Source organism: Pipra filicauda, unplaced genomic scaffold, assembly GCF_003945595.2.
Source record: "Pipra filicauda isolate LSUMZ 115617 unplaced genomic scaffold, ASM394559v2 scaffold228_size1260155_pilon, whole genome shotgun sequence".
NCBI classification, from domain to species: domain Eukaryota; kingdom Metazoa; phylum Chordata; class Aves; order Passeriformes; family Pipridae; genus Pipra; species Pipra filicauda.
Window position 1 is genome coordinate 649,461 of NW_024104341.1, and position 19,521 is coordinate 668,981.

Below are 19,521 nucleotides of genomic sequence, written 5' to 3' on the forward strand. Positions count from 1 at the left end.
GTATCTGTGGGCTTTGGGAGCCCTAGGAAAACAGCACACAAAAAGAAAGAGTAATAACATTAGGAAAAACAAAATATCCGGCTAGAAGTCTGTAAGGAACTGCTGCATTACCCAAGGGCTGGCTTTGACTCCTTTTTCTAATTCTAGTGCTTATAATACTTAATGGAGCAGGGTAGGTTTAAAGTGGCCAGTTTGCAGATACACACTAGAGTCAGTAACAGAATGAACAAGAGTTTCTTTTTTTTTTTTTTGCAACTTTCTTTCAGAACAACCTAAAAGGCAGGGCAGTTCCCATGTTACCAATGTTACAACATACTCCTCTTCCTGCATTCCTGCTAAAAATGAAGTAGGAATGGTTTCTGAACGAAAAACAGAGTCTGTGATTTTTAACTTTCTGTCCTTCCCATCAAAGCAGTGATTATGGTGAAAAGGACAATCTGGAGTTGTTTTCTGAGGACTCGTCATGAGATAGTTGTAGCTGGAAGGTTGGCTACCTCACTAATAAACACCTGTACATTTTCCACTCTTACAGTCCTCCTTGGCTCCCAGGCTCAGGGCAGAATGTAGGATAAAACATATTTGTATCTGAAAACAAAACAAAAAATAAACACATACACATACAAACAAACAAAACAAAAAAACCCCAATGACACCCCCCAATCAACCAACCAACCAAACCCCCCCGAACTCTACTAAGCAAAAAGATTTCAGAGAAAATCCATCTGAATTGGATTCCACACTTCTTCCCCAACACCAAAAAAGTGTACAAGTTTCCAGGCTGGAGCAGAAAGGTTATATATAGCACTGCAATTTAATTCACATGACAATTAAAAAATACATGAAATGGTCTTCTTTATGCATGAGAAAAGATTATCAGAGTTTTCCCCTTTTCCTCTTTTAGCTTATTAAAAATGTAACTCCTTCAAGAGTAATAAATTAACTCGGAAAGGATTACTTAAGTGAGACACAGGTTGTGATTAAAGGAAGTTTGGAGTTCAGGAGAAGTCTGTGTTTGAAAAACGTCCTCGGTGTTTGGAGTATTGCGTATGGCTTTTGACAACTAATTTGGGAGAAAAGTGGTAGGGAATGAACCTCAACAGAAAAAGCTCTTGTTTTTTGTCACTTTGTGACATTACTGAAACACTGTTTCCCCTCATTTGTATTCTCCCTCCCAGGCCCCCCCCCCCCATAAGTTTGGTTTAAAATGTATCAAAACCGAAAAGACTTTGAAAAAGGCAGCAGACCTGTCATAAAGGATGACGCTAGCTAGTCGGGAGGTTACACTTTATTATGCAAATCCATGTTTGGGGGTATTTCAAAATGCATATCGTGTGGTTAGAAGCAGCTAATTAGTTCGATAAACCGTACTGGTTCCAAATAAAGCGCACCAATCCATAATGTAAATGCCAGGAGCGCGCCTTCTTGCAGATCTGCAACTTACCTGATTAACCATAACTGTCCCTCTCCTGTACCAGTCAGTCTCACTTGTTGGAGCACTAACCACAAGGCTGCTGGTTCTTGCCAAATCCCACTGCTCAAATCCATCTCATCTTGCTGCTCCTGGGAAAATGTTCCTGCAGCGCTTTCCTGTGGGTAATTCCCTAAAACTGAGCACCCCAAGCTTGAATTCAGATTGGCGTGGAAGGAAATAAAACTTCAGTCTGCACATAAATCCTTCACTTACATATAAAGCCAGTGAAACGGTACAATTTTCTCTTCTTCTTCTGTAATTTACACATGGCTAAAATGATTTTCCTGGCAGAAACATCCATTTCTTAACTGCTTAGTGCCCACACTGGCAGCACCGGGCTGCAGCAACGGCTCCGTAAGTGCCATCGCTCGCTCCAAGAGGAGCTGGATGAAGAACTTGTGACGCATAATTTATTTGGTGAATATAGGCCCCTTTTTGTGCTTGCAAGAACTCTGGGGAAGGCGAGTGGGCTTGGTTGGGTTTTTTTTAATAGTTTGCTGAAATTCTTTAAGGATCTGCTGTGTGTTTGCATGCAATCTCTGTACGTCAGTTGCTTGTTGAGAAAAGCGTTTTAACGTTGGCAGTTCAGGTGCGGGGGTATGCGTGGCCTGCCCAGACAGGGGCCATGCACCTCCTGGGCTCTGGCACAAGCAAAGGGCAAATGTGGGGAAAGCGCTTCCAACGAGTGCCGAGACACTTGTGTAACATCTACGGTTCGGCTGGCTCCAATTCGCCTAAATATGCCTGAAATCTGCAGCACCTCACGCGTCTGAAATAAAAAGCTAATAGCATGCGTGGGGGTGGTAGTCGTTAGAGACGCGCAAACGCTCGTGAAAAATGCCACGCTGACCGGGGCATCGGCCTCCCGCTCCAGCCTGCAGGGGCGGGCCAGGACGGGGTGGGCCCCCAGCTCCCCTCCGCAAACTTCCCGGGGCACAAACTTTGCCGGCAGTTCCCCGCCCGCCCGCGGGGAGGGTGACAGGACGCAGCGCGGCGGGGCGCGCCCTGCCCACCGCCGCCCCCTCCCCTTCGCTCCCCTCCCCTCCCCTCTGCGGCGCTCGGCGGCCCCGCCCCGCCGGCAGCCCCGCACCGGGCGGCCGCGGCCGCAGCGCCCCCGCCGCGGGAGGGGGGCGAAGGGGGCGGAGGGGGCGGCGGGGGCGGCGGCGGGGGCGGCCCCCCGCGCTGCGCCACGGCCCGTGCGCGCCGCTCGGCGGCGGCGGCGGCAGCGGGTGTCCGCATCCCTGCGTCCTCCCGCCGCGCTCCCTCACCTCGGCGGCGATCGCCTCCCGCCCCCGCCCTCCCCTCCCCTCCCCCGCACCGCCACACGCACACGCACTCCCGGCGCTGTGTGCGAGGGCGGGCGCCGGGAGACGGGCGGCGAGCAGCGCGCCGGCAGAGGAGACCACCGCGCACACGCACACACACACATAGACACACACACGCACACTCCCTCCCGCCCTCCCTCTGTGCCTGCTCCTTCCTCGCCCCCCGCCGCCTCCCCTGCTCCCCCCCTCCTCCTCCTTTCTCTGCAACGGGCGAGAGAGGGAGAGGGGGGAAAAAAGCCACTTACAGGTATTTGTTTAGTGGATCGGCGGCTTAATTTATCCCCCCTGTCACCCCCCCCACCTTCCCCACCGCCCCTTGCAGTTTGTTTACAAGTATCAAAGTTGTAATTGAGGAGCTGCCAAGGCACATCTGGATATTTTTCTTCTTCTTCTTCTTCTTCTTTGTGTTAGGGACTGATGTGCAACTAATTAAAGGCAGACAGGCTGGTAGCGTCTGCACGCTCAAGCCCCCCCAAATAAAGAGCCTGGTAAGTGACTGGTTTGCTTCCCCCCCCCCCTTTTCCCCCTTATTCTTCGTGGGTTGTTATTTTTGTTTTGGTTTTTTTTGTGGTTTTGGTTTTTAGGTTTGTTTGTTTCTTTTTAGAGGGTTCGTTTTTTGTGTTTTTCAAATTTTGTGGGTTTGTCGGGGGCTCTTTTTTTCCTGTTGTTCTTGTTCTCTGGGATCGTAAAAGTAGATTAATGCTAGACTTGGGCAATAAAAGGCATCGCTGTATTAATTTATTAATTAATCTGCACCCGCCCCTCCTCCTGAATGTTAAATATGACCTTTGATCTCTCTGTCTTTGGCAGAGCAGATATGCAACATTGAACATGTACAGTCACATTTAGCTTAAGCAGGGACAGAATCGCAAAGCCCGGCTAGCAATTTCTATTTATTTATTTCATTCGCAGAAAAGAGAGCGATAGTTAGTGGGGGAGGGAAATCAATAACTGCGTCTCGGGTACCCTTTTCATGCTCCGGAGATGCATCGATTAAACAATAATGACCCGGTTGGTGGGCACCATCATTTTCTCGCTGCTGGTGGCAATAAACCCTGAGAGGGGATCGCGGGGAGAGAAAAGGTAGCCAGCGAGGGAAGCTCTTGTGGAGAGAAACCACTTTAATGCTGGGGGGAATAGGGCAAGAAAATGCGTATGACTTCTGGCATAAAAGGCTGAACGCTAACGTTTTATTCCTTACCAGATGCGGGGCTTTCATACACATGGCTGGCAAAACTAGTTTTATTGAGTAGTTGTTATCGAGGATATGCAGCTACGTTTTCCTTTCTGGAAACGGGAGAGGTTTTTTTTTTTTCTTTTGCTGTATGCAAATCCTTCGCATCCCTCCACGAGACGATGCTTAGCCTAGAGCTTTCCGGGGCAGCCTTTGTATTGCCACTAGACCTCTGAAGGCAGCGAGAGTCTGGGTTTTTCCCTGACGTGGAAACACAGAGGTGGCTCCTGCGGGCTCGGGGTCTTTTTTTTTTTTTTTTTATCCCCCGACGGAAAGACGCCCGCCGGTCCCCAGTGCAGCCGGGGGTGAGGTTCCTTCTGTAGATTTACGCTCCCTTCATCTGGATTTGTTTACATAAAGCCCGCTTTTTAGTGCACGACGTTGGGAGAAGACGAAGTTTTTGCACTCGGTAGGTTGGGCTGCAAACGGTTCATTAATCTAATTATGATCGTAATTACCGTAATTGATAACCATTTTGAACTAAACATACCGGAGTCTGGAAACTAGACGTAGCCCCACGACTGCCTCCCGAGTGAGCGTTTCTGATCGATAGCACTACATCAGAAAAGATGCTGGAAATATCTGAACTATTCAGGTAGAGCATCAGGAAAACAAAGAGGCAGTGTTCATAAACTGAGGGCTTTTTAAGTTATGCTTATGTTTTGCTTTAGTTCGCGCAGGCTGCCATAATATACCTTCCTCATTGCCATAAACTAAAATACCCCCCTTCACCTCCCGGGGGAAGAAGGGGGCGGTGGGAAATAAAACGGACGCCGTGTCCTTAGCCCCCTCCTAAACTTTCCTAGCCCTGAAGCAGAGAGCCATCTTTCCCCGCTGAGGGCTAGTTCAAGCAGGTACAGCGACGTGCCCTCCCGAGCGTTCCCAGGCTGTCTCTCCATGAAGCCCCCTGCCCCGCAGAGGGGCTCTGCCCGTCTCGGGGTGTGTGTGTGTGTCCCTAGCCCTCCCTGTGCAGCCCCCGGCGGCGGTGGCGGGGAATCCTCCCCGAGAGGCTGGGATAAATACTCTGTCGTTAGTACAGCTGCAGGCGCCGGGATCACAGGCTGTGAAATTACTTAAGTATTTTTTTTTTTTTTAACCTAGTCCCGTCCCCCCCGCGGCCCGCAGGCAGCCCCCCCGTGCCCGGAGGCGGCGGGGAGCGTCGGGGGGGCCGGTGCCGCCGCAACCAGCGCCCGGCGGAGCCAGCTGTGCCGGCAGGCAGCTAATGACCGCCGGGCGCAGAAGGACACCGTGGCAGCTGGCGGCTCCCTCCCCCCCCCCCCTCTTTTTTCATTTTTTTTTTTCCATAATTCCTTTTATTTATTTCCCCCCCTCCCTTTTTCCGTGCCTTTTCATTTTTCCCGGTGCTGGTAGGTGGGCAGCACGCGGTCCCCGTGTCGTGTCCCCCCGCCCCCACCTTGTCCCGGGACCGGGCTTACTCTGCCCGGGCCGCCCCTTCAAGCCCTCTGCCCGCGGGTACGGCGGCGTGTGTCCCCCACCCGTGTCGTGCCCCCCCCCCCACCCCGGGGTGGCCGTGGGCGGCCGTGAGCGCCCCCCGCGCGCGCGCACCCCCTCGGAAATGACTTTTTGTATTTCAGCTGCGGCAGCTCCCGTGAGGATGCCGGAGGAACGGCTGCCCGGCCAGGCACCGACCGCGGGGATGCGCCCGGAGGAGGAGGAGGATTAAGCGACCCCCCCCGTCCCTGTCCCTCTCCCCCCGACCCCCATCCCCCTGTCCCGTCCCCCCCCGACCCGGCCACCATGAACACCAACGTGTGCGTGGAGAGCGGCCCCAACCCCGAGGCGCCAGGGCTGCCCAAGGACAGCCACCTGCCCGAGGGGGCCCTCAACAGCCTTGTGGATTACAACTCGGAGATGGAGAGGTACCGCTCCTTCGCCACCTTCTACAAGACCAACGGCGGCGCCTTCCCCCAGGCGGCCAAGATCGCCCGCATCACCACCCCCATCTTCCCCAGTGCCGCCGCCGCCGCCGCCGCCCGCATCGGCATGTCCCCCTGGAACTGCGACACCGCCACGGCCGCCGCCGCCACCGCCATGCTCTGGGGCAGCGGCGGCGGCGGCGGCGCGGCGGGCGGCGCGAGGAAACCCTCCTCCTCCTCCTCCTCCGCCGCCGCCTCCGCGGCCGCCGCCGCCGCCTCCTCGCTGCACGCCGGCAGGGGCGGCATGCACCACCGGAGCGACTCGCAGCGGCTGGGCAAGCCCGGCTGCCCGCCGGCCGAGCAGCCCGCCCTGCCCATGGCCAACGGCAACTTCCTCTCCACGCTCGCCCCCGAGCACTGCCGGCCGCTGGCCGGCGAGTGCATGAACAAGCTCAAGTGCGGCGCCACCGAAGCCGAGATCATGAACCTCCCCGACCGCGTCGGCACGTTCTCGGCCATCCCGGCGCTGGGCGGCCTGTCCCTGCCCCCCGGGGTCATCGTCATGACGGCCCTGCACTCCCCCGCCGCGGCCTCGGCCGCCGTCACAGACAGCGCCTTCCAGATCGCCAACCTGGCGGACTGCCCGCAGAGCCACGCCTCGGCCTCACCCGCCTCCGCCCTGGGAGCCGCCGCCGGCGCGGGGGGCGGTGGAGGCGGTGGCGGCGGAGGCGGAGGGGGGGCCGGCGGCACCGGCGGCGGGGCCGGGGCCGGGGCGGGCAACCCCGCCAAGAAGAAGCGGAAACGCTGCGGGGTGTGCGTGCCCTGCAAGCGGCTCATCAACTGTGGAGTCTGCAGCAGTTGCAGGAACCGCAAAACGGGACACCAGATCTGCAAATTTAGGAAATGTGAAGAGCTTAAGAAAAAACCGGGCACTTCGCTAGAGGTCAGAGGAGATGATTTCTTTTTCCCCAGCCTCCCGCCGTCCCTCCTCAACCCCCTGCCCCCGCCCCTCCAGTGCTTCTTGTCTAGCTTCAAGATGCAGCATCCCTTCTCCGAGGCCTCCTTCAGGCTCTGAGGGAGCTCCCGCCGCGGGTGCGGCTCCCCGCGGCGCGGCCCCGCCGCCCGCCCTTCTCCGCCCCGCAGGGAAGAGAAACGCCGCCCCCCGCGGCGCCCCGCGGAGCCGGGCCCTGGCCTCCGGCCCCGGGCCGAGGAGGGACGGTCGGGGGGCGCCGGCCCCCGCCCCGCCAGCTCGTGGCCGTTACGGGACGATGCTAACCTGGTTTACCTGCCGTGCTGTTTCCATAAGACTGCTGGCTCTCTCTGGTTTCTTTTTATTATTTTTTTTTCTTTTCTCTCTCTCTCTTTTTTTTTTTTTTTTTAATTAACGGCAATAATGACGATTCGGGGAGGTTTGTAGGGACGGGGAGGTGGGAAAGGGAAAGTTTTAGCAGAACGCCCGCCTCTCGCTGTCAGAAGTTCAGGGGAAAGCGATGGCGAGTTCATCTCCAGATTGACTGGTAGCAGTTTGTCCTAGACAGGCAACTGGCCATAGAGCCTGGTAGTCGGTGAAACGTGCCCAAGTGATTTCTTTGGCAATGTCTTTTACGAAATAACCTGTTCGTGGTGTATTAAACACAATGGAAGAATAGCACAGGTATGACTGAACTGATTTCGGAGTGAACTGTATGTACGGTTATTTTTACGATGTGTCCTCGGAACTGACAATGTATTGTGCTCCCCAAAGCTGTAACAACAGGTTTTCAGGTTTACTAGACATAGGAGAGACAGGCAGATCCCATGTCGCAGATATTTCGGTTAACGTATTGGGTACGACAGACAATGGGAACCAGAATACACATCCGTGAGGAAAACGGCAATTGGATGGTACCGTTAGGGGGAGGAAACAAGTGAGAGAAAAGACTAGTAATCACACTTAATCCCTTGTCATTATTAAAATTATAGTGTTGCTGGTTAGATGCACATATCGGGTGCATTTGAAGGTGTCGAGGATGATGGATTTAGTACAGAGGAGTAGTGTATGCCGGGTGACATCAAGATTTGTAGTCACAGAAATCAGAAACTCAGTGAGAAATTGCAACTTCTGTCTCTGTGTGTGTGTGTGTGTATGCTCGTGCATGTCTGCAGAGCGGTTTATTCCCTTGCTCGTTGCTTCCAGGAGTTCTTTCCAGGAAGAGGTGGGATGAGGGATTCTGGGGAAAAAGCAACACTAAGAGCCAATTAATTTATTCTGTGTTAAATAAATGGAGATAATGGTGTTCATATTGACACTGCCATGGGACAAAAGCAGCATTTGGGGTTTTAACTGACATTTGGCTGATACCATTAACTCTTTCCTAACCAGCTTCATCAAAACAACTAATTAATCCGTTTTTGCAAGAGTGAACTGTCCTTGCTGAAAGTTTGATTCATAGCTCTCCCTCCTTTTAGCTCTTTTTTGTGAATGTATGGTGACCCAGCATCGCTAATGCAAAAACCAGGATGGACTTCCCAGGGGACAGAAACTAGATTGGGTTTCCAACTCTTGTTTTCCTCAATAGCATGCCTTTGTTGCTTTTGCAGCAAGTTTGCAACAAAGATACCCAATGCCCCAGTCTGTTAATGATGGATTATAATGCTGAATACAGCCTAAAAGAGATTTCTCTGAGCCAGAGGCATGGAGAATCCTCCCCACACCACCCAGCACTGGGGGTGCCTTTGTGTGCCAGGTTCCCTCATTAGGCTTGCAAACTAGGATGCTGCTGGGATTTAATGTTTGTGATAAATGATAGGTTCTGATGGCTTATCGATTTGTGCAGAAAGTGAGCTATCTCTGGAACAAATTTGAACGTTATCAGATCTTCCTATGGGTTTGTGTGCATCTCTGAGCACATTTCCAGAACTTCCTCGCTCCTGACAAAGGTGTTCGACAGCGTAAAAACTTTTCAGGCGTGTTATGAGAATGCCGCCTGTTAAAATTGTTTAACCACTGTGACTAGTAAAACCTGTGGTTTAATTAGCCACTTGTGTGCTCTCATAACCACCTGCCTTCACTTCTTTTCTTCATTCTCTCTCTCTCTCCCCCACTCACTCTCTCCTGTTTGTGCTCTGTCAGAAACGTAAACACAAAAGCTCTTCTGCTGCTGTACTGTGACTCGAAGGAAACAGGTTTCTCTTTCCAGCTGTGGAGAGGTCAGTAAGGCATCGCTTCTCTGCAGGTCGTGGCCCATCACAAAGTTTTGTCACAGGATGTGACTGATTTCATTACAGAAATGTGGTTTGTCAGTAGGAGAGGAAGACTAACTTTCTTCTGTGGTTGTTTTCCTTATGTCTTCTTTCTTCTTCTTTTTTTAAAAAAATAAATTACCTAATAAAGAGTGACAGTAGGGCTGCCTACAGCACAAGCGCAGCAGCAGTGCTCTGGCCATATGGCCACCAGCTGTAAGGGTGTCAGAGAGTGACAGGGCCTACATGAGGGCACTGCAGTAGCAGTGTTGGTGTCGAGGGGCAGGCAAGGGCAGCCTCTCTGTGGAGTGAGCCGCTGGAGTGACTCATTTGGCCTGTGCTCCAGGGGAGTCCCCCACTCTGCATGGGGGATCCCCTGGCACCTTGGTAGGCACAGTCCCATGGAAATGCATCAAGGATTGAGGGGCTCAAATTCTACTACACACTTGTAAGATTTATGAATTGTGCTCGACAGTGGCTGCAAGTTGCAGGGGTGATTTAAGGCAAGGGGTGGAACTATGTTTAAAAACAGAATAAATGAAAAATGAGAATAATACCAATAAACAGTAAACTGGCTGATCCCACAAAAACCATTTCTCTCTTTTTCCTTTAAGTCTTTTCTACTGGTGCAATGAAGGCATAGGATAAAAAACGTTAGTACATGGAGTCGAAGACAGATTCACGTGAATGCTTTCTAGTCCCTGACCCTCACATTTTTAATGGAATGCTTCTCACCCAGCATTTTTTTTAAAACACTTGAATTATTTTTTCCTACTTTTCTTGTACTATTTTCACATTAAAAGTGTCCCAATGCTCTAGTATTTTTCATAGAATGTTATTATTACTAGGAAATTTTATGTACGGCAATAATAAATCTATAAAAATAAGATTGACGTCACGTTGCACGCTGCCTACTTGTGTATGTATATTCTGTGTTCATTCAGATTTACAGTCGGTTTAAAGAGACATAATCTTTATTTACCCATAGAGACTACTTATTTTCCTCTGATTGGTATACGTGTCTATAACTTCTGCTGCAGGTTATGAAGATTAGAAGCCTGACGATAGTTTACATCCCCCTCTCTTTGAAGTGAACCTCTTCCATTCAGCATATGAATCTCATTTACCCCACTCCTCATTTTCATTAGCATGGCAACAAATTCAGGCGGAGGGGCTGACTTGCATTGGAGGGGCTGAAGGGCCCTGCCCAATTGTGAACTATCATCTGTTTAGGCATGCTGTCATCATAGCTGGTACCACTTGCTTTCTTTGTAATAGCCCAGCTAATTGATACGTGCGCTATTCAAGTGAATGTTTGCATACCACCTCGATATAGTCGATACCAGCCTCCAAATCCAAGGCACCTCGCTGAGTTGCATTTCAAGCCAGTGGGAGTTTGAGATGGCCTTCTCCGGGGATAGGTTGTGATGATTGATTTCAGCAGGAACGGCGTCTGATCCTGAAAATCTTAACACCATATGGCATTGCCACGGGGGAGAGAGGCTGCGCTGGCAACCTCCGAACTTGCACTTCGTGTAGCGGTAGCGTGTGTGAGCGCGTTAAGGGAAGACTGCTGAGCTCTGTGGATAGGGGTCAATTAGTAGGGGCCTCAGAGGAAGCAATTTCCCTGCCGTCTATCTAGCTTTAAATTACATGCACGAGTTAAGTGACGGCATGATGGAATTGAGTAGTGTGAGGGGGAACTGTAAAGTCTGATAAGGAGCAGGTGGCTAACACGATCCAACTGGCTAACTGGAAGGTGAAAAAGAAAGACCACCTTGTAGCCTGCGTTGCTGTTCATCACTTAACATCAGCAATGTTGCTGTATGACAGTCTGTCTCTCCTGCCTGCCACTGCCTCGTAGCCCTCCATCTGGCCGAGTCTCCCCATGTGCATGTGTTAAACACTGTGCAGATGAGCAAAAAAGCAGTCCTTGTTCCTGGGCATTTACAGCTGGAGCAAGAACCATAGTCTGTCCTGAGTGCAATTCACATTGGAATTGGCTGCAAAGCCCTGATTGACCCTGAGTGCTGTTTTTCCCCTCTTCTCATTCATGCCCCGTGTGCTCCACCAAGGGTGCTCTTGTTTTTCTGTTCCCAGGCCTGAGCCTGCAGGGAGTGTGCCTGCACTGGAACTGGTTGTTAGCACCATATGAGAGCCCTTGCTGGGTGACTGTGATACTCTTGCTTGGGGCTTCCAACATGGTGCATAATCCTGCCATAATGGTGTGGGCAGGGAGTGGGGGACGTGAGAAGCAGAGCAAGATCTGACCTTCGTTGAGTGCTTTGCAATGTTTTTTTATCACTTTCATTCGGATATTGCATGTCTGGGATAAACATATATTCAATGATGAATTTTCCTTTTGATCTCTGGAGGTTCTTGGGTACAACACAGGGCCTCCTACTGCCACTTCCAGCAGAGACCAGAGCAGGTGCAAGCATTTTTTCTCACTGGTGCCTGCTGTCTGCTGCTCAGAAATCTCATTGAAGCTTATTGACCTTATTGTCTTAGGATCCTATCTTGCAAGGCAGGAGTGCACTGCGGTTGTTGGGAGACATGGGGTGGAGGAAGATGTGTAGAGCCAGAGGAGTTGAGCTTTTGGTCTCTTTACGGTTCTGGCACATCACTGAGTGCAAGTGATTTCCTCTGAAATGGAGTTGGATGTTGTCTGGTTTACTGTTTCATATGTTGTTGCTTCCCTTTCCTTGTGTGATACTTGCAAAGCTGAGGAAGTGCCCAAAGCCCATGACATTAGCATTCAATTTAGAATATAAATTGCTGCTTGATATGGTATAGTTTGTTAAAGGGGGCAAAAATTAAGTCTCTCCTGCCTAAGGAAATCTCTTAATGGTGGGATTTGGTACTGAACTGAACAGAATGTCAAGGAATTCTGCAAAATTGTAGACCAGTCAAGTACTTAGCAGTCTCTTTGATACAAACACTGGTTTCTACTTGCATTGGAAATTCCTTGTTTTAAATCATTGAACTATGATTGTTTGCCAGTGAAATTGTCCGTATGGTAAGAGAGATTAACTGGTTATGGGGGTTCTGCATTTTGATTGCACTGAATAGTTCTTTGCACATTTCTCAAAGTACTAGTAGAGGTTATGCAGTTGGGGTGTCAGGATTCTGTGCCAGACTCTGGGTTTCAGTGTCATGACTGATTGGTTAGTCTGTTTTTTTAAGCTGACATAATGAAATCTCTGTGTATTGTTTAGGCTGGGCAAGCTGTATATGCCATGAGAAAGATGATGAATGAGGGCAATTTGAGGTTTTTTTTGAGCAGTAATTTGCATAATAAGTATCTTTTTTCTTTCTTTCTTTTTTTTCCCCCCCAAATCATCTTGGTCACTTTGAACTAGGTATTTCAGTTAGCAGTGCATAGAACCATCATGACTTGGAGTCCTATGGCAACTACAGGATGTTTGGAAAATCTTTCCAATTCGGTGTTTCTACAAAATGTGGACTATACACATCATGCCTCATTCATATAGGGCGATTCATTTAAGCTGGTAGATATGTGAACGTTGTTTTATACACCGATATTTAGGAGTGGTTAACAGTAAGGAACAGTCTCAATATTTGTCTGCCTGTTCATGTATATTCATATTTTTGGGTTTTGGGTCCACTTTCCATGCAATTATATTTAATAAGTGCACACTTAACACTTTTACTGAAGTTAGGGAAGACATTGCTTACTTGGAGAATGAATTAGGATGTCAGAAAACAATCCCTTTGTACTGAGGAAAGCAAAGGGTCAGAAACGTTTTTTTGGTCAGAAACCAACATCCTGGTGCTGTGCTTTTGGTTTTAAAATAAATGTGTTCTGGAGAGTTAAACAAAAGGTTGATATTAATTTCTGTATGTTGTCATGCATTTGATACGTGGCAATGACTGAGAACAGGTCCTTTCCAGATATCCTAAAAATTTATATTGTTAAAAGGAAAACTAGTAGTCTTCTAGCTCTTAACATGCATATATTTTAAGGGTTAGGCTTGGTGAAGTAATTCTAAGCAGGCAAACCTAGAATATACACTTTAAAGACTCATCAAATATAGTATAGTCCTTTTGATTGCTGTTTGCAGTGGGAAATGGCTGTCGATTGCAAAGGGAAAGGCTTTAAGATTAGTTTTTTGGATGTACCCAAGTGAGTTAGGCGCAGTAAGAAAGTAACTCGTGTCGCTGTAAAAAAGTCCCTAGGACTTGGCCTCGGTTGCTAACAATTCCCGGTTGCTAACAAGTCACCGACTACATGCTTAAAAATTGGCAGCAGACACCATGTCTTCTGAGGAGTACCACCATCCAGAGAAAGTGCTTCTCTGCTTCTGTAGTGTCTGTATTTTTGATAGCTCATCTACTTGAATGATCTTACTGAACCACAATGTCTTGAAGCATGCAGTTTCATTTGACACTTCTTTTGCTTTTTGGGAGCCCATACTGCTCTGTCTGTCTTTTCTCTTCTTTTGGGTACCTTTATTGTTTTCCGCAGTCACATCTTGTTCAGTCACATGCAAACACCTGTCCTGAAATTGAATTACTCTGTGGTGTAATCTGAAGTCATCCCCCATTTCAGCATCCTGGGCTTTCTGTTGTGTGTTATGTTGCACCATACTTTAGATGCAACAGCCATTTAATAATGTTGAAGCCTTAGCTCTGCAGGGGCTAAAAAGATCCCAGCAGGCTTGTTAACTTCTACTCTCAGACATTATGGGAAATATTTTCTCCTCCCTGGAACTCCTAGGCATCCTCTTAATTAACACTATAAAAATACATAGCCAGGTATGCACGAAGCCTGTTTAATTTTTTTGCAGTTTTTCCAGAGTTTCTCCGTTCCTTCTTATTTAACCAGACACTGGTGCCAAGTGAGTTATGAGAACCTAAAAGGAATAAAAGCAGCCTGGGTCATGCTGGATACTCTGTTCTTGTCAGGCAGCATACTCATCAAGCACCTTCCCCTTACTCACCTTAGGGTCTTATTCTTTCCCCTGCTTTACTTGGTATTTTCCTTTATCTCAGTATCGGAAGTGTTTGCCATATGAAAACTTTGCACCTCTCCTGTCTCAGGAGAGTATTCCTTTCTGTTCCACGCTGCTGTGGTCATGGTGTCTGTTGTACTTTTATATAGGATCCCCACTAGCTGGTATCAGACTTCATTTGACTAGGAGTTATTTGTACAGAGATGAGAGAGGTTAGTCAGTGGTTTAGGAAGTTGAGAAGCAGTAATAAAATTTGAGGTGGAAGGAGGAACTTAATAAATACTGGAAAGCAGTGGGGAATCCAAGAGAATTCAGGATGCATATCACTTAAGATGAGGACAGAAGAGGAGGAAAGAAGAGCTGCAGAGTGCTCAAACAGAGGAGGACACAAAAGTGACTGAGGGTGGTTTATAATGTGTGAAGCCTCAGTGAAGGGGTGCCTGGTCCTCCATAGGGGTGACTCAGTGACCATGGGACAGACTGACTGAGCACTGAAGGGTACAGTGGTAGGGCTGAAGATGGCAGTGAGATCTCCCCTGGTGAGAAGAGCACGGAATAGATCTGCTGCTGTGAGCTGGTTTACCATTAGTAATTCAGGTGAGGCAGTTGAAGAGCTCACCAGTAGTCATCTTCCTAGCACTTGTACAGGGGAAGGCCAAGACTTCATACAGATGAAAGGGACCTTGGTGAGGGTGAGCAGGGTTTTTCACGTGCCCTTGTTGTTAGGGTAAACCGGTTTCTTTAATTAATTTTTTTAAATTGACTGGAATTTATGGAGAGAATTTGGATATTGGGATGAGCATTTGTTCTGGGCATGATCCAAACAAGTTGTTCAAGGGCTAAGGAAATGATAAAGGAGTACATACAGGAAAGCTAAAAAATGTGAAAGGGAGAGGGGAAGCTTGCAAATGAAAGGCTGAAAATGATGATTTGTTGCATGAGGAGTTCTTGGTCTTAGAGGTTTCTTTGGTGGTGTGTACCGTGTGTCCTAGGAAAGCTGGAGCATGCTGACAGAACATCAGTCTACACCGTGTTAACTCAAAGAATTTGCTCCACTGTCGCGAAAGAAATACCCCAAAAGAACTGCAGTTCAATAACATCTGTCCTTCTGTACATCGTAACTGCGAGGTGGGGATGCAGTGTGGATGCAGCAACCTTGGCAGTTACAGGCTTGGAACAGAGCTGAAGAACCCTGAGTGTCTGTGTAGAAGGTACAAGGAGGGCAGAGCATGATTACTGTGAGGCAATTAAAGAGGTCATAAATGGAAAAGAGAGGCAAGGAGTACACATTGGTAAATATGTGATCTCCAAAGTGAGTAGTATCAGTCAAATAAAGGATTTTGGGTTTAGAGTAAACAAAAGAGGAGAAAAATATATTTGGAAGGGTTGTGGGTATGACTCATGTGGGAGGGGGTGGGAGAAGACTCAATGACACTATTTTAGTAATGATATAAAACCTGCTCTCTCTAAATCACCAGTTCATCTGAGCTCTGGGAAGTGGTAGTGTGGTTGGCTGATTGCTTGGAAGCTGATGTAAAGTAAATTGGAGGTCAAAGTCCAGTGGAGGTGACAGTGTCATGAAAATAATTACTGAGATGTGTCTTAATTGTCATCCTTGAAAATTTCAGAACACACATCTGAGAATGAATGGAATTCAGAACCATTTACAATCTTTTAACGTTTTCCTTACCAGTCAGGAATTGTAGTGACTTGCTGTATAAGAGTTTGTGTTGCTACTCCTCTTCCTGCATCCAATCAGAAAATACATGGTGCTCACCTTGATGTTTGGCTGCAAGAGAGCCAAGCTGGCACCTGTGATGAGTCTTAGGCATTGGCTGATTATACTCCTTCAGCCCATATTCCAAGTGCTGCATTTGAGTGAATGTATTTCTGTATTTCCCCCCCCCAGACCTTTTTTTTTTTTTTTGCAAGCTTTGCAGAAAAAGAAACAAGCAAGCAGAGACCAAACATTTAATGGATATATTTTTCACTGGCTCTTTTATCAACAGCATATGAAAAATCCCAAAGGACAGAAGCAGTTAGCTAACCAATGAGGCATCATAGCCAATTTTAGGTTCCATGCAGGAGAAAAAGATACTGAAGCCCCAGCAGCTCTAGGGGAAAGAGATTTAAATTTAGGTTTAGTACTAAGAAACATGCCTCCCCTCTGCTTGGAGACCAGTCTGTAAGAGATTACCGTACCCCAGGGCAGCAGTTTGGAGGATGATAGAGATGTCAGCCTGTGAGTGCAAAGACTTGTACCACTGGATGGTGAACCAGCAGGGATTTCTCATTAATGGAATGAATGTTAACAAGAATAATTCTGTTTTGTGAGCTGGTGTGTGTGTGTGAAGGATAAATGATAGGGACTGATGGATGGTCTTCACAGAGATTTGATTAGGGAGAAGGTGAATGGCAGTGTGTGTGTGAGAGGGGGAGGTGTATGCACGTGGTACATCCATTGCAAGAGGCAGCCCCACTTCTAGTTGATAATGTCTGACAGAGAAGTCAGCAGAAGTAACCAGGCAGGTCCTAGGCAAAAGCAGAAGCTGAGCCCTGGTGTGGTATTTCATTTTTACTATCTTTTACATTGTAAGGTCTTGGTTTTTATGTTGCACAGTGGTAACAAACCTCTACCCAAGAATTTCTCTATAAAACTTTTCCCGGTAACAGAGGTTTCTGTTTTATGCTAATAAAACATTTGACTATTTGATACTAATTTTCACAGTCAGTATGGGAGCACTGAGTGACAGCTTTTTTGACCTGGTTAGCATCAGTTTGGGCTCTGAAGTAACACTATTAAAGCTTGTATGAGCCCTTTCCCATTCCTGAAAAAGCAGGAGACAGGCCAGACCTACTAGTTGAGAGGCCAGGCAGGCAGAACCAACAGAAACAATCCCTCATTCTGCCTGAGGCCTTCCTATGCTGTTAGAATGCAAATAATAAATTAAGAAAGGCAAAATAGTCGTATAAGCCAAGTAAGCATTCTAGCAGACTTAGCAGGTCCACCCTCAAGTACAGGGATAGCTGAAAAAACTGAAGGAACTGCATGAACTGCTCGAGAGGGATATAGAAATGGGGGAAAAAATGTGAATCCCTTTGCAAGTGAGATGTGGGAGACCCCTAAACTGAAAAGCCAAACCTCTGATATCTTCCCCGCTGCCTTTGCCAGAAAGCCATTAGGATTCCCTGCCTGAGGCCGGAGCGTGGCCAACTGGAACTCAGCTGCAGGGTAGCAGACGGCAGGAGGAGTTCCCGACCCCGGCTTGCCCGCCGCTGCCAGCCCCGCGTGCAGGATGCCAGGCACGGGGAAGCCGGCGGCCAAGGCGACTGCCTCCCATGGGAGCGAGCGGGACGGCAGAGGTGGAGACTTGGCTCCGTCCCTCGGCTTGCTGGCCAAAAGAGCTGCACCGGCACAAGGGAGGGAGTGTGCTGGAAGGCGACCACTGCCAGTTACTCCAAGCCTGGGAGGGAAGGGGGAGAGGAGGTGTGCTCCTTTCTAGGGCTCTGCCTGCATCCTGGGGCGACGCTTCTGCCTGCCAGCCTCGATGCATTGTTGGGATGCTTAGTGACTGGAGCTGTCTCCTGGGGATGTTAAGGATGGTGGAGCAGAGCATGAGAGCTGCTCTGCTGAAAGATTGCTCGTAGCTTTAGATGCTTGCTGGCATGGAGAGGGGCTCACTCCATTACTAACATTTCCTGGGACTGAGCTGTTTTTCTTTGACAGCATTAGTCTGGATTCCTTATGATTTCTGATTCTGTGTTTGCCATCTGTTTTCCCCAATGGCATTATGCATTTTTTCAGATCAAAAACCCATTCTCCAAAATTTAATCTCATCTATAAAGTGAAAAAAAATTAATATATAAAATAAACTATGGTGTGTAGTGAATGTAAATGAGGCACACCTTTGCTCCTTCTTTCTCCTGTGGAGAAACACATTACTTCTCTGACTAATCCTATTGATTTGGCTGGGGAGCTACAGCCTGCTGCTGAGTCCAAGTGGCAGCATCCGGCCATACAGTGGCAAGTCTCTGTGGCCATTGGCACAAATCCTTTACTCCCCAGCCGACTCCACTGAAATTTCGTGAGGTTACCTCTGAGCGAGCTATTCCAGAGGAGCCAGGTTTTCAAACCATGACCCTGACTTAGGAGTACATTTTTTAAATTTCTATTTGCAATGTCCCATGGCAAAGGTTTACTTTTCACTCAGTGGAGCTGGCGGCAGAGAAAGTCAAATGAGTTTCCTAATCTGGTATGTTCTAAATCTGGTTTGTCTCAAATACAGCCTGAGAGATATGCACCACAAGTGGAAAAATAACTGCCAGCACGCAGATGCGTTTCCTCTTGGAGCGAATAAAGCTGAGTTTTAAAATAAATATTAAATCTCATCCTTGGCATGAAGGGAGACAGGCCTGTAGCTCAGGTATGGGGAGAGATATTTTAAGGTGGGCTGTGGAATACAACTCACCACCAAGCTTCTGACCCAGTGTATGTGTCCCTTTTTATCTGCTAAGTCCAATAATAAGCTTGTTATTAGAGGACATCTGTTACTGCCTGATAACACGTACAGAGAGCAGGAGCGCAGTGTTGGTGGGCAGCCAGGGATTTTGGCAGCTGTGGGGAGCGGCAGCTTCGCGGACTGTTTCACACCTCGTCCAGAGCTGGGGTAGCACATCCCTCCCATGGGCCTGCGGCTTGGGGGGAGGATGCCAGGAGTTCGAGGTGAGGGCTGTTCCTGTGTGGAGCTCTCCTGTGCCAGCTGGTGTGCACATGTGCCAGAGCCAAGACGAGTGCCTCATCCACTCATCCTCCTGCAGCCGCAACTGGCCCCCTCGGTGTCAGGTCACTGCGGTGGGTCTCCTGGCACACCTCCAGGACAGGCAGCGGAGCAGCTGGCAGAAACGTGCCACGTGCTGGGTTCTGCCTTTTCCTTCTGCATTTCCACGAGATGCAGTTCACACACTGGTTTCTTGCCCCCAAGCCTCCTTGCCTGAAGAAAAACATTCAAGGAGACTGTGTGAGCTGAATCTGAGCAGCAGGAGGTTTTCCCCAAAGTCATTGCTGTAGGTAATGTATATTTATGAGTGGAACAAAGTGGGCTGCAGATACTTTGAAAGGCTGCTTTCCTCTTGGGGTGGCTTAGTATTTAGGCAAGTAGGGAGTGGAGATGCTGTCCAGACTGCATTCACCAGTGGCAGAGCAGCATGGTGCAGGACAGATGGCAACTTCCACCCACCTTCCTGTGGGTCAGGAGATGCTGGTATTCTGAGGTTCAGGAGACTGGATCCTTCCAGTACATAGAGGGGGCCTACAAGAGAGCTGGAAAAGGACTTTTTACAGGGGCATGTAGTGATAGGAAAAGGAAGAATTGCTTTAAACTGAAAGAAGGTAGGTTTAGATTAGATATTAGGAAGA

General features: G+C 48.7%; 1 protein-coding gene and 1 long non-coding RNA gene across 5 annotated transcripts in view; one reads left to right on the forward strand and one right to left on the reverse strand.

Moving 5' to 3' along the window:
• Positions 1–286: 286 nt before the first annotated feature.
• LOC120323285 lies at positions 287–2,287 on the reverse strand. Its single transcript, XR_005563599.1, has 3 exons — positions 1,685–2,287; positions 1,442–1,607; positions 287–585 (listed from the first exon to the last, which is right to left on the reverse strand). It is a non-coding gene; the product is annotated as an uncharacterized LOC120323285 (long non-coding RNA).
• Positions 2,288–2,959: 672 nt separating this feature from the next.
• CXXC4 (CXXC finger protein 4) overlaps positions 2,960–19,521 on the forward strand; it is a 28,642-nt gene continuing 12,080 nt past the window's right edge. Inside the window, exons 1-3 of one of the 4 annotated variants that reach the window (XR_003540125.2) lie at positions 3,002–3,043; positions 3,208–3,284; positions 5,626–5,711. Coding sequence is in view for 2 of the 4 variants with exons in the window: in XM_039381508.1 (XP_039237442.1) it covers positions 5,789–6,982 (1,194 nt within the window). In the remaining 2 variants the exon portion in view is untranslated. Of the gene's footprint in view, positions 3,285–5,364; positions 5,398–5,625; positions 18,483–19,521 lie in introns of those variants that run through there. The other 3 variants (XR_005563598.1, XM_039381508.1, XM_027717890.2) reach the window with 3 other exon arrangements.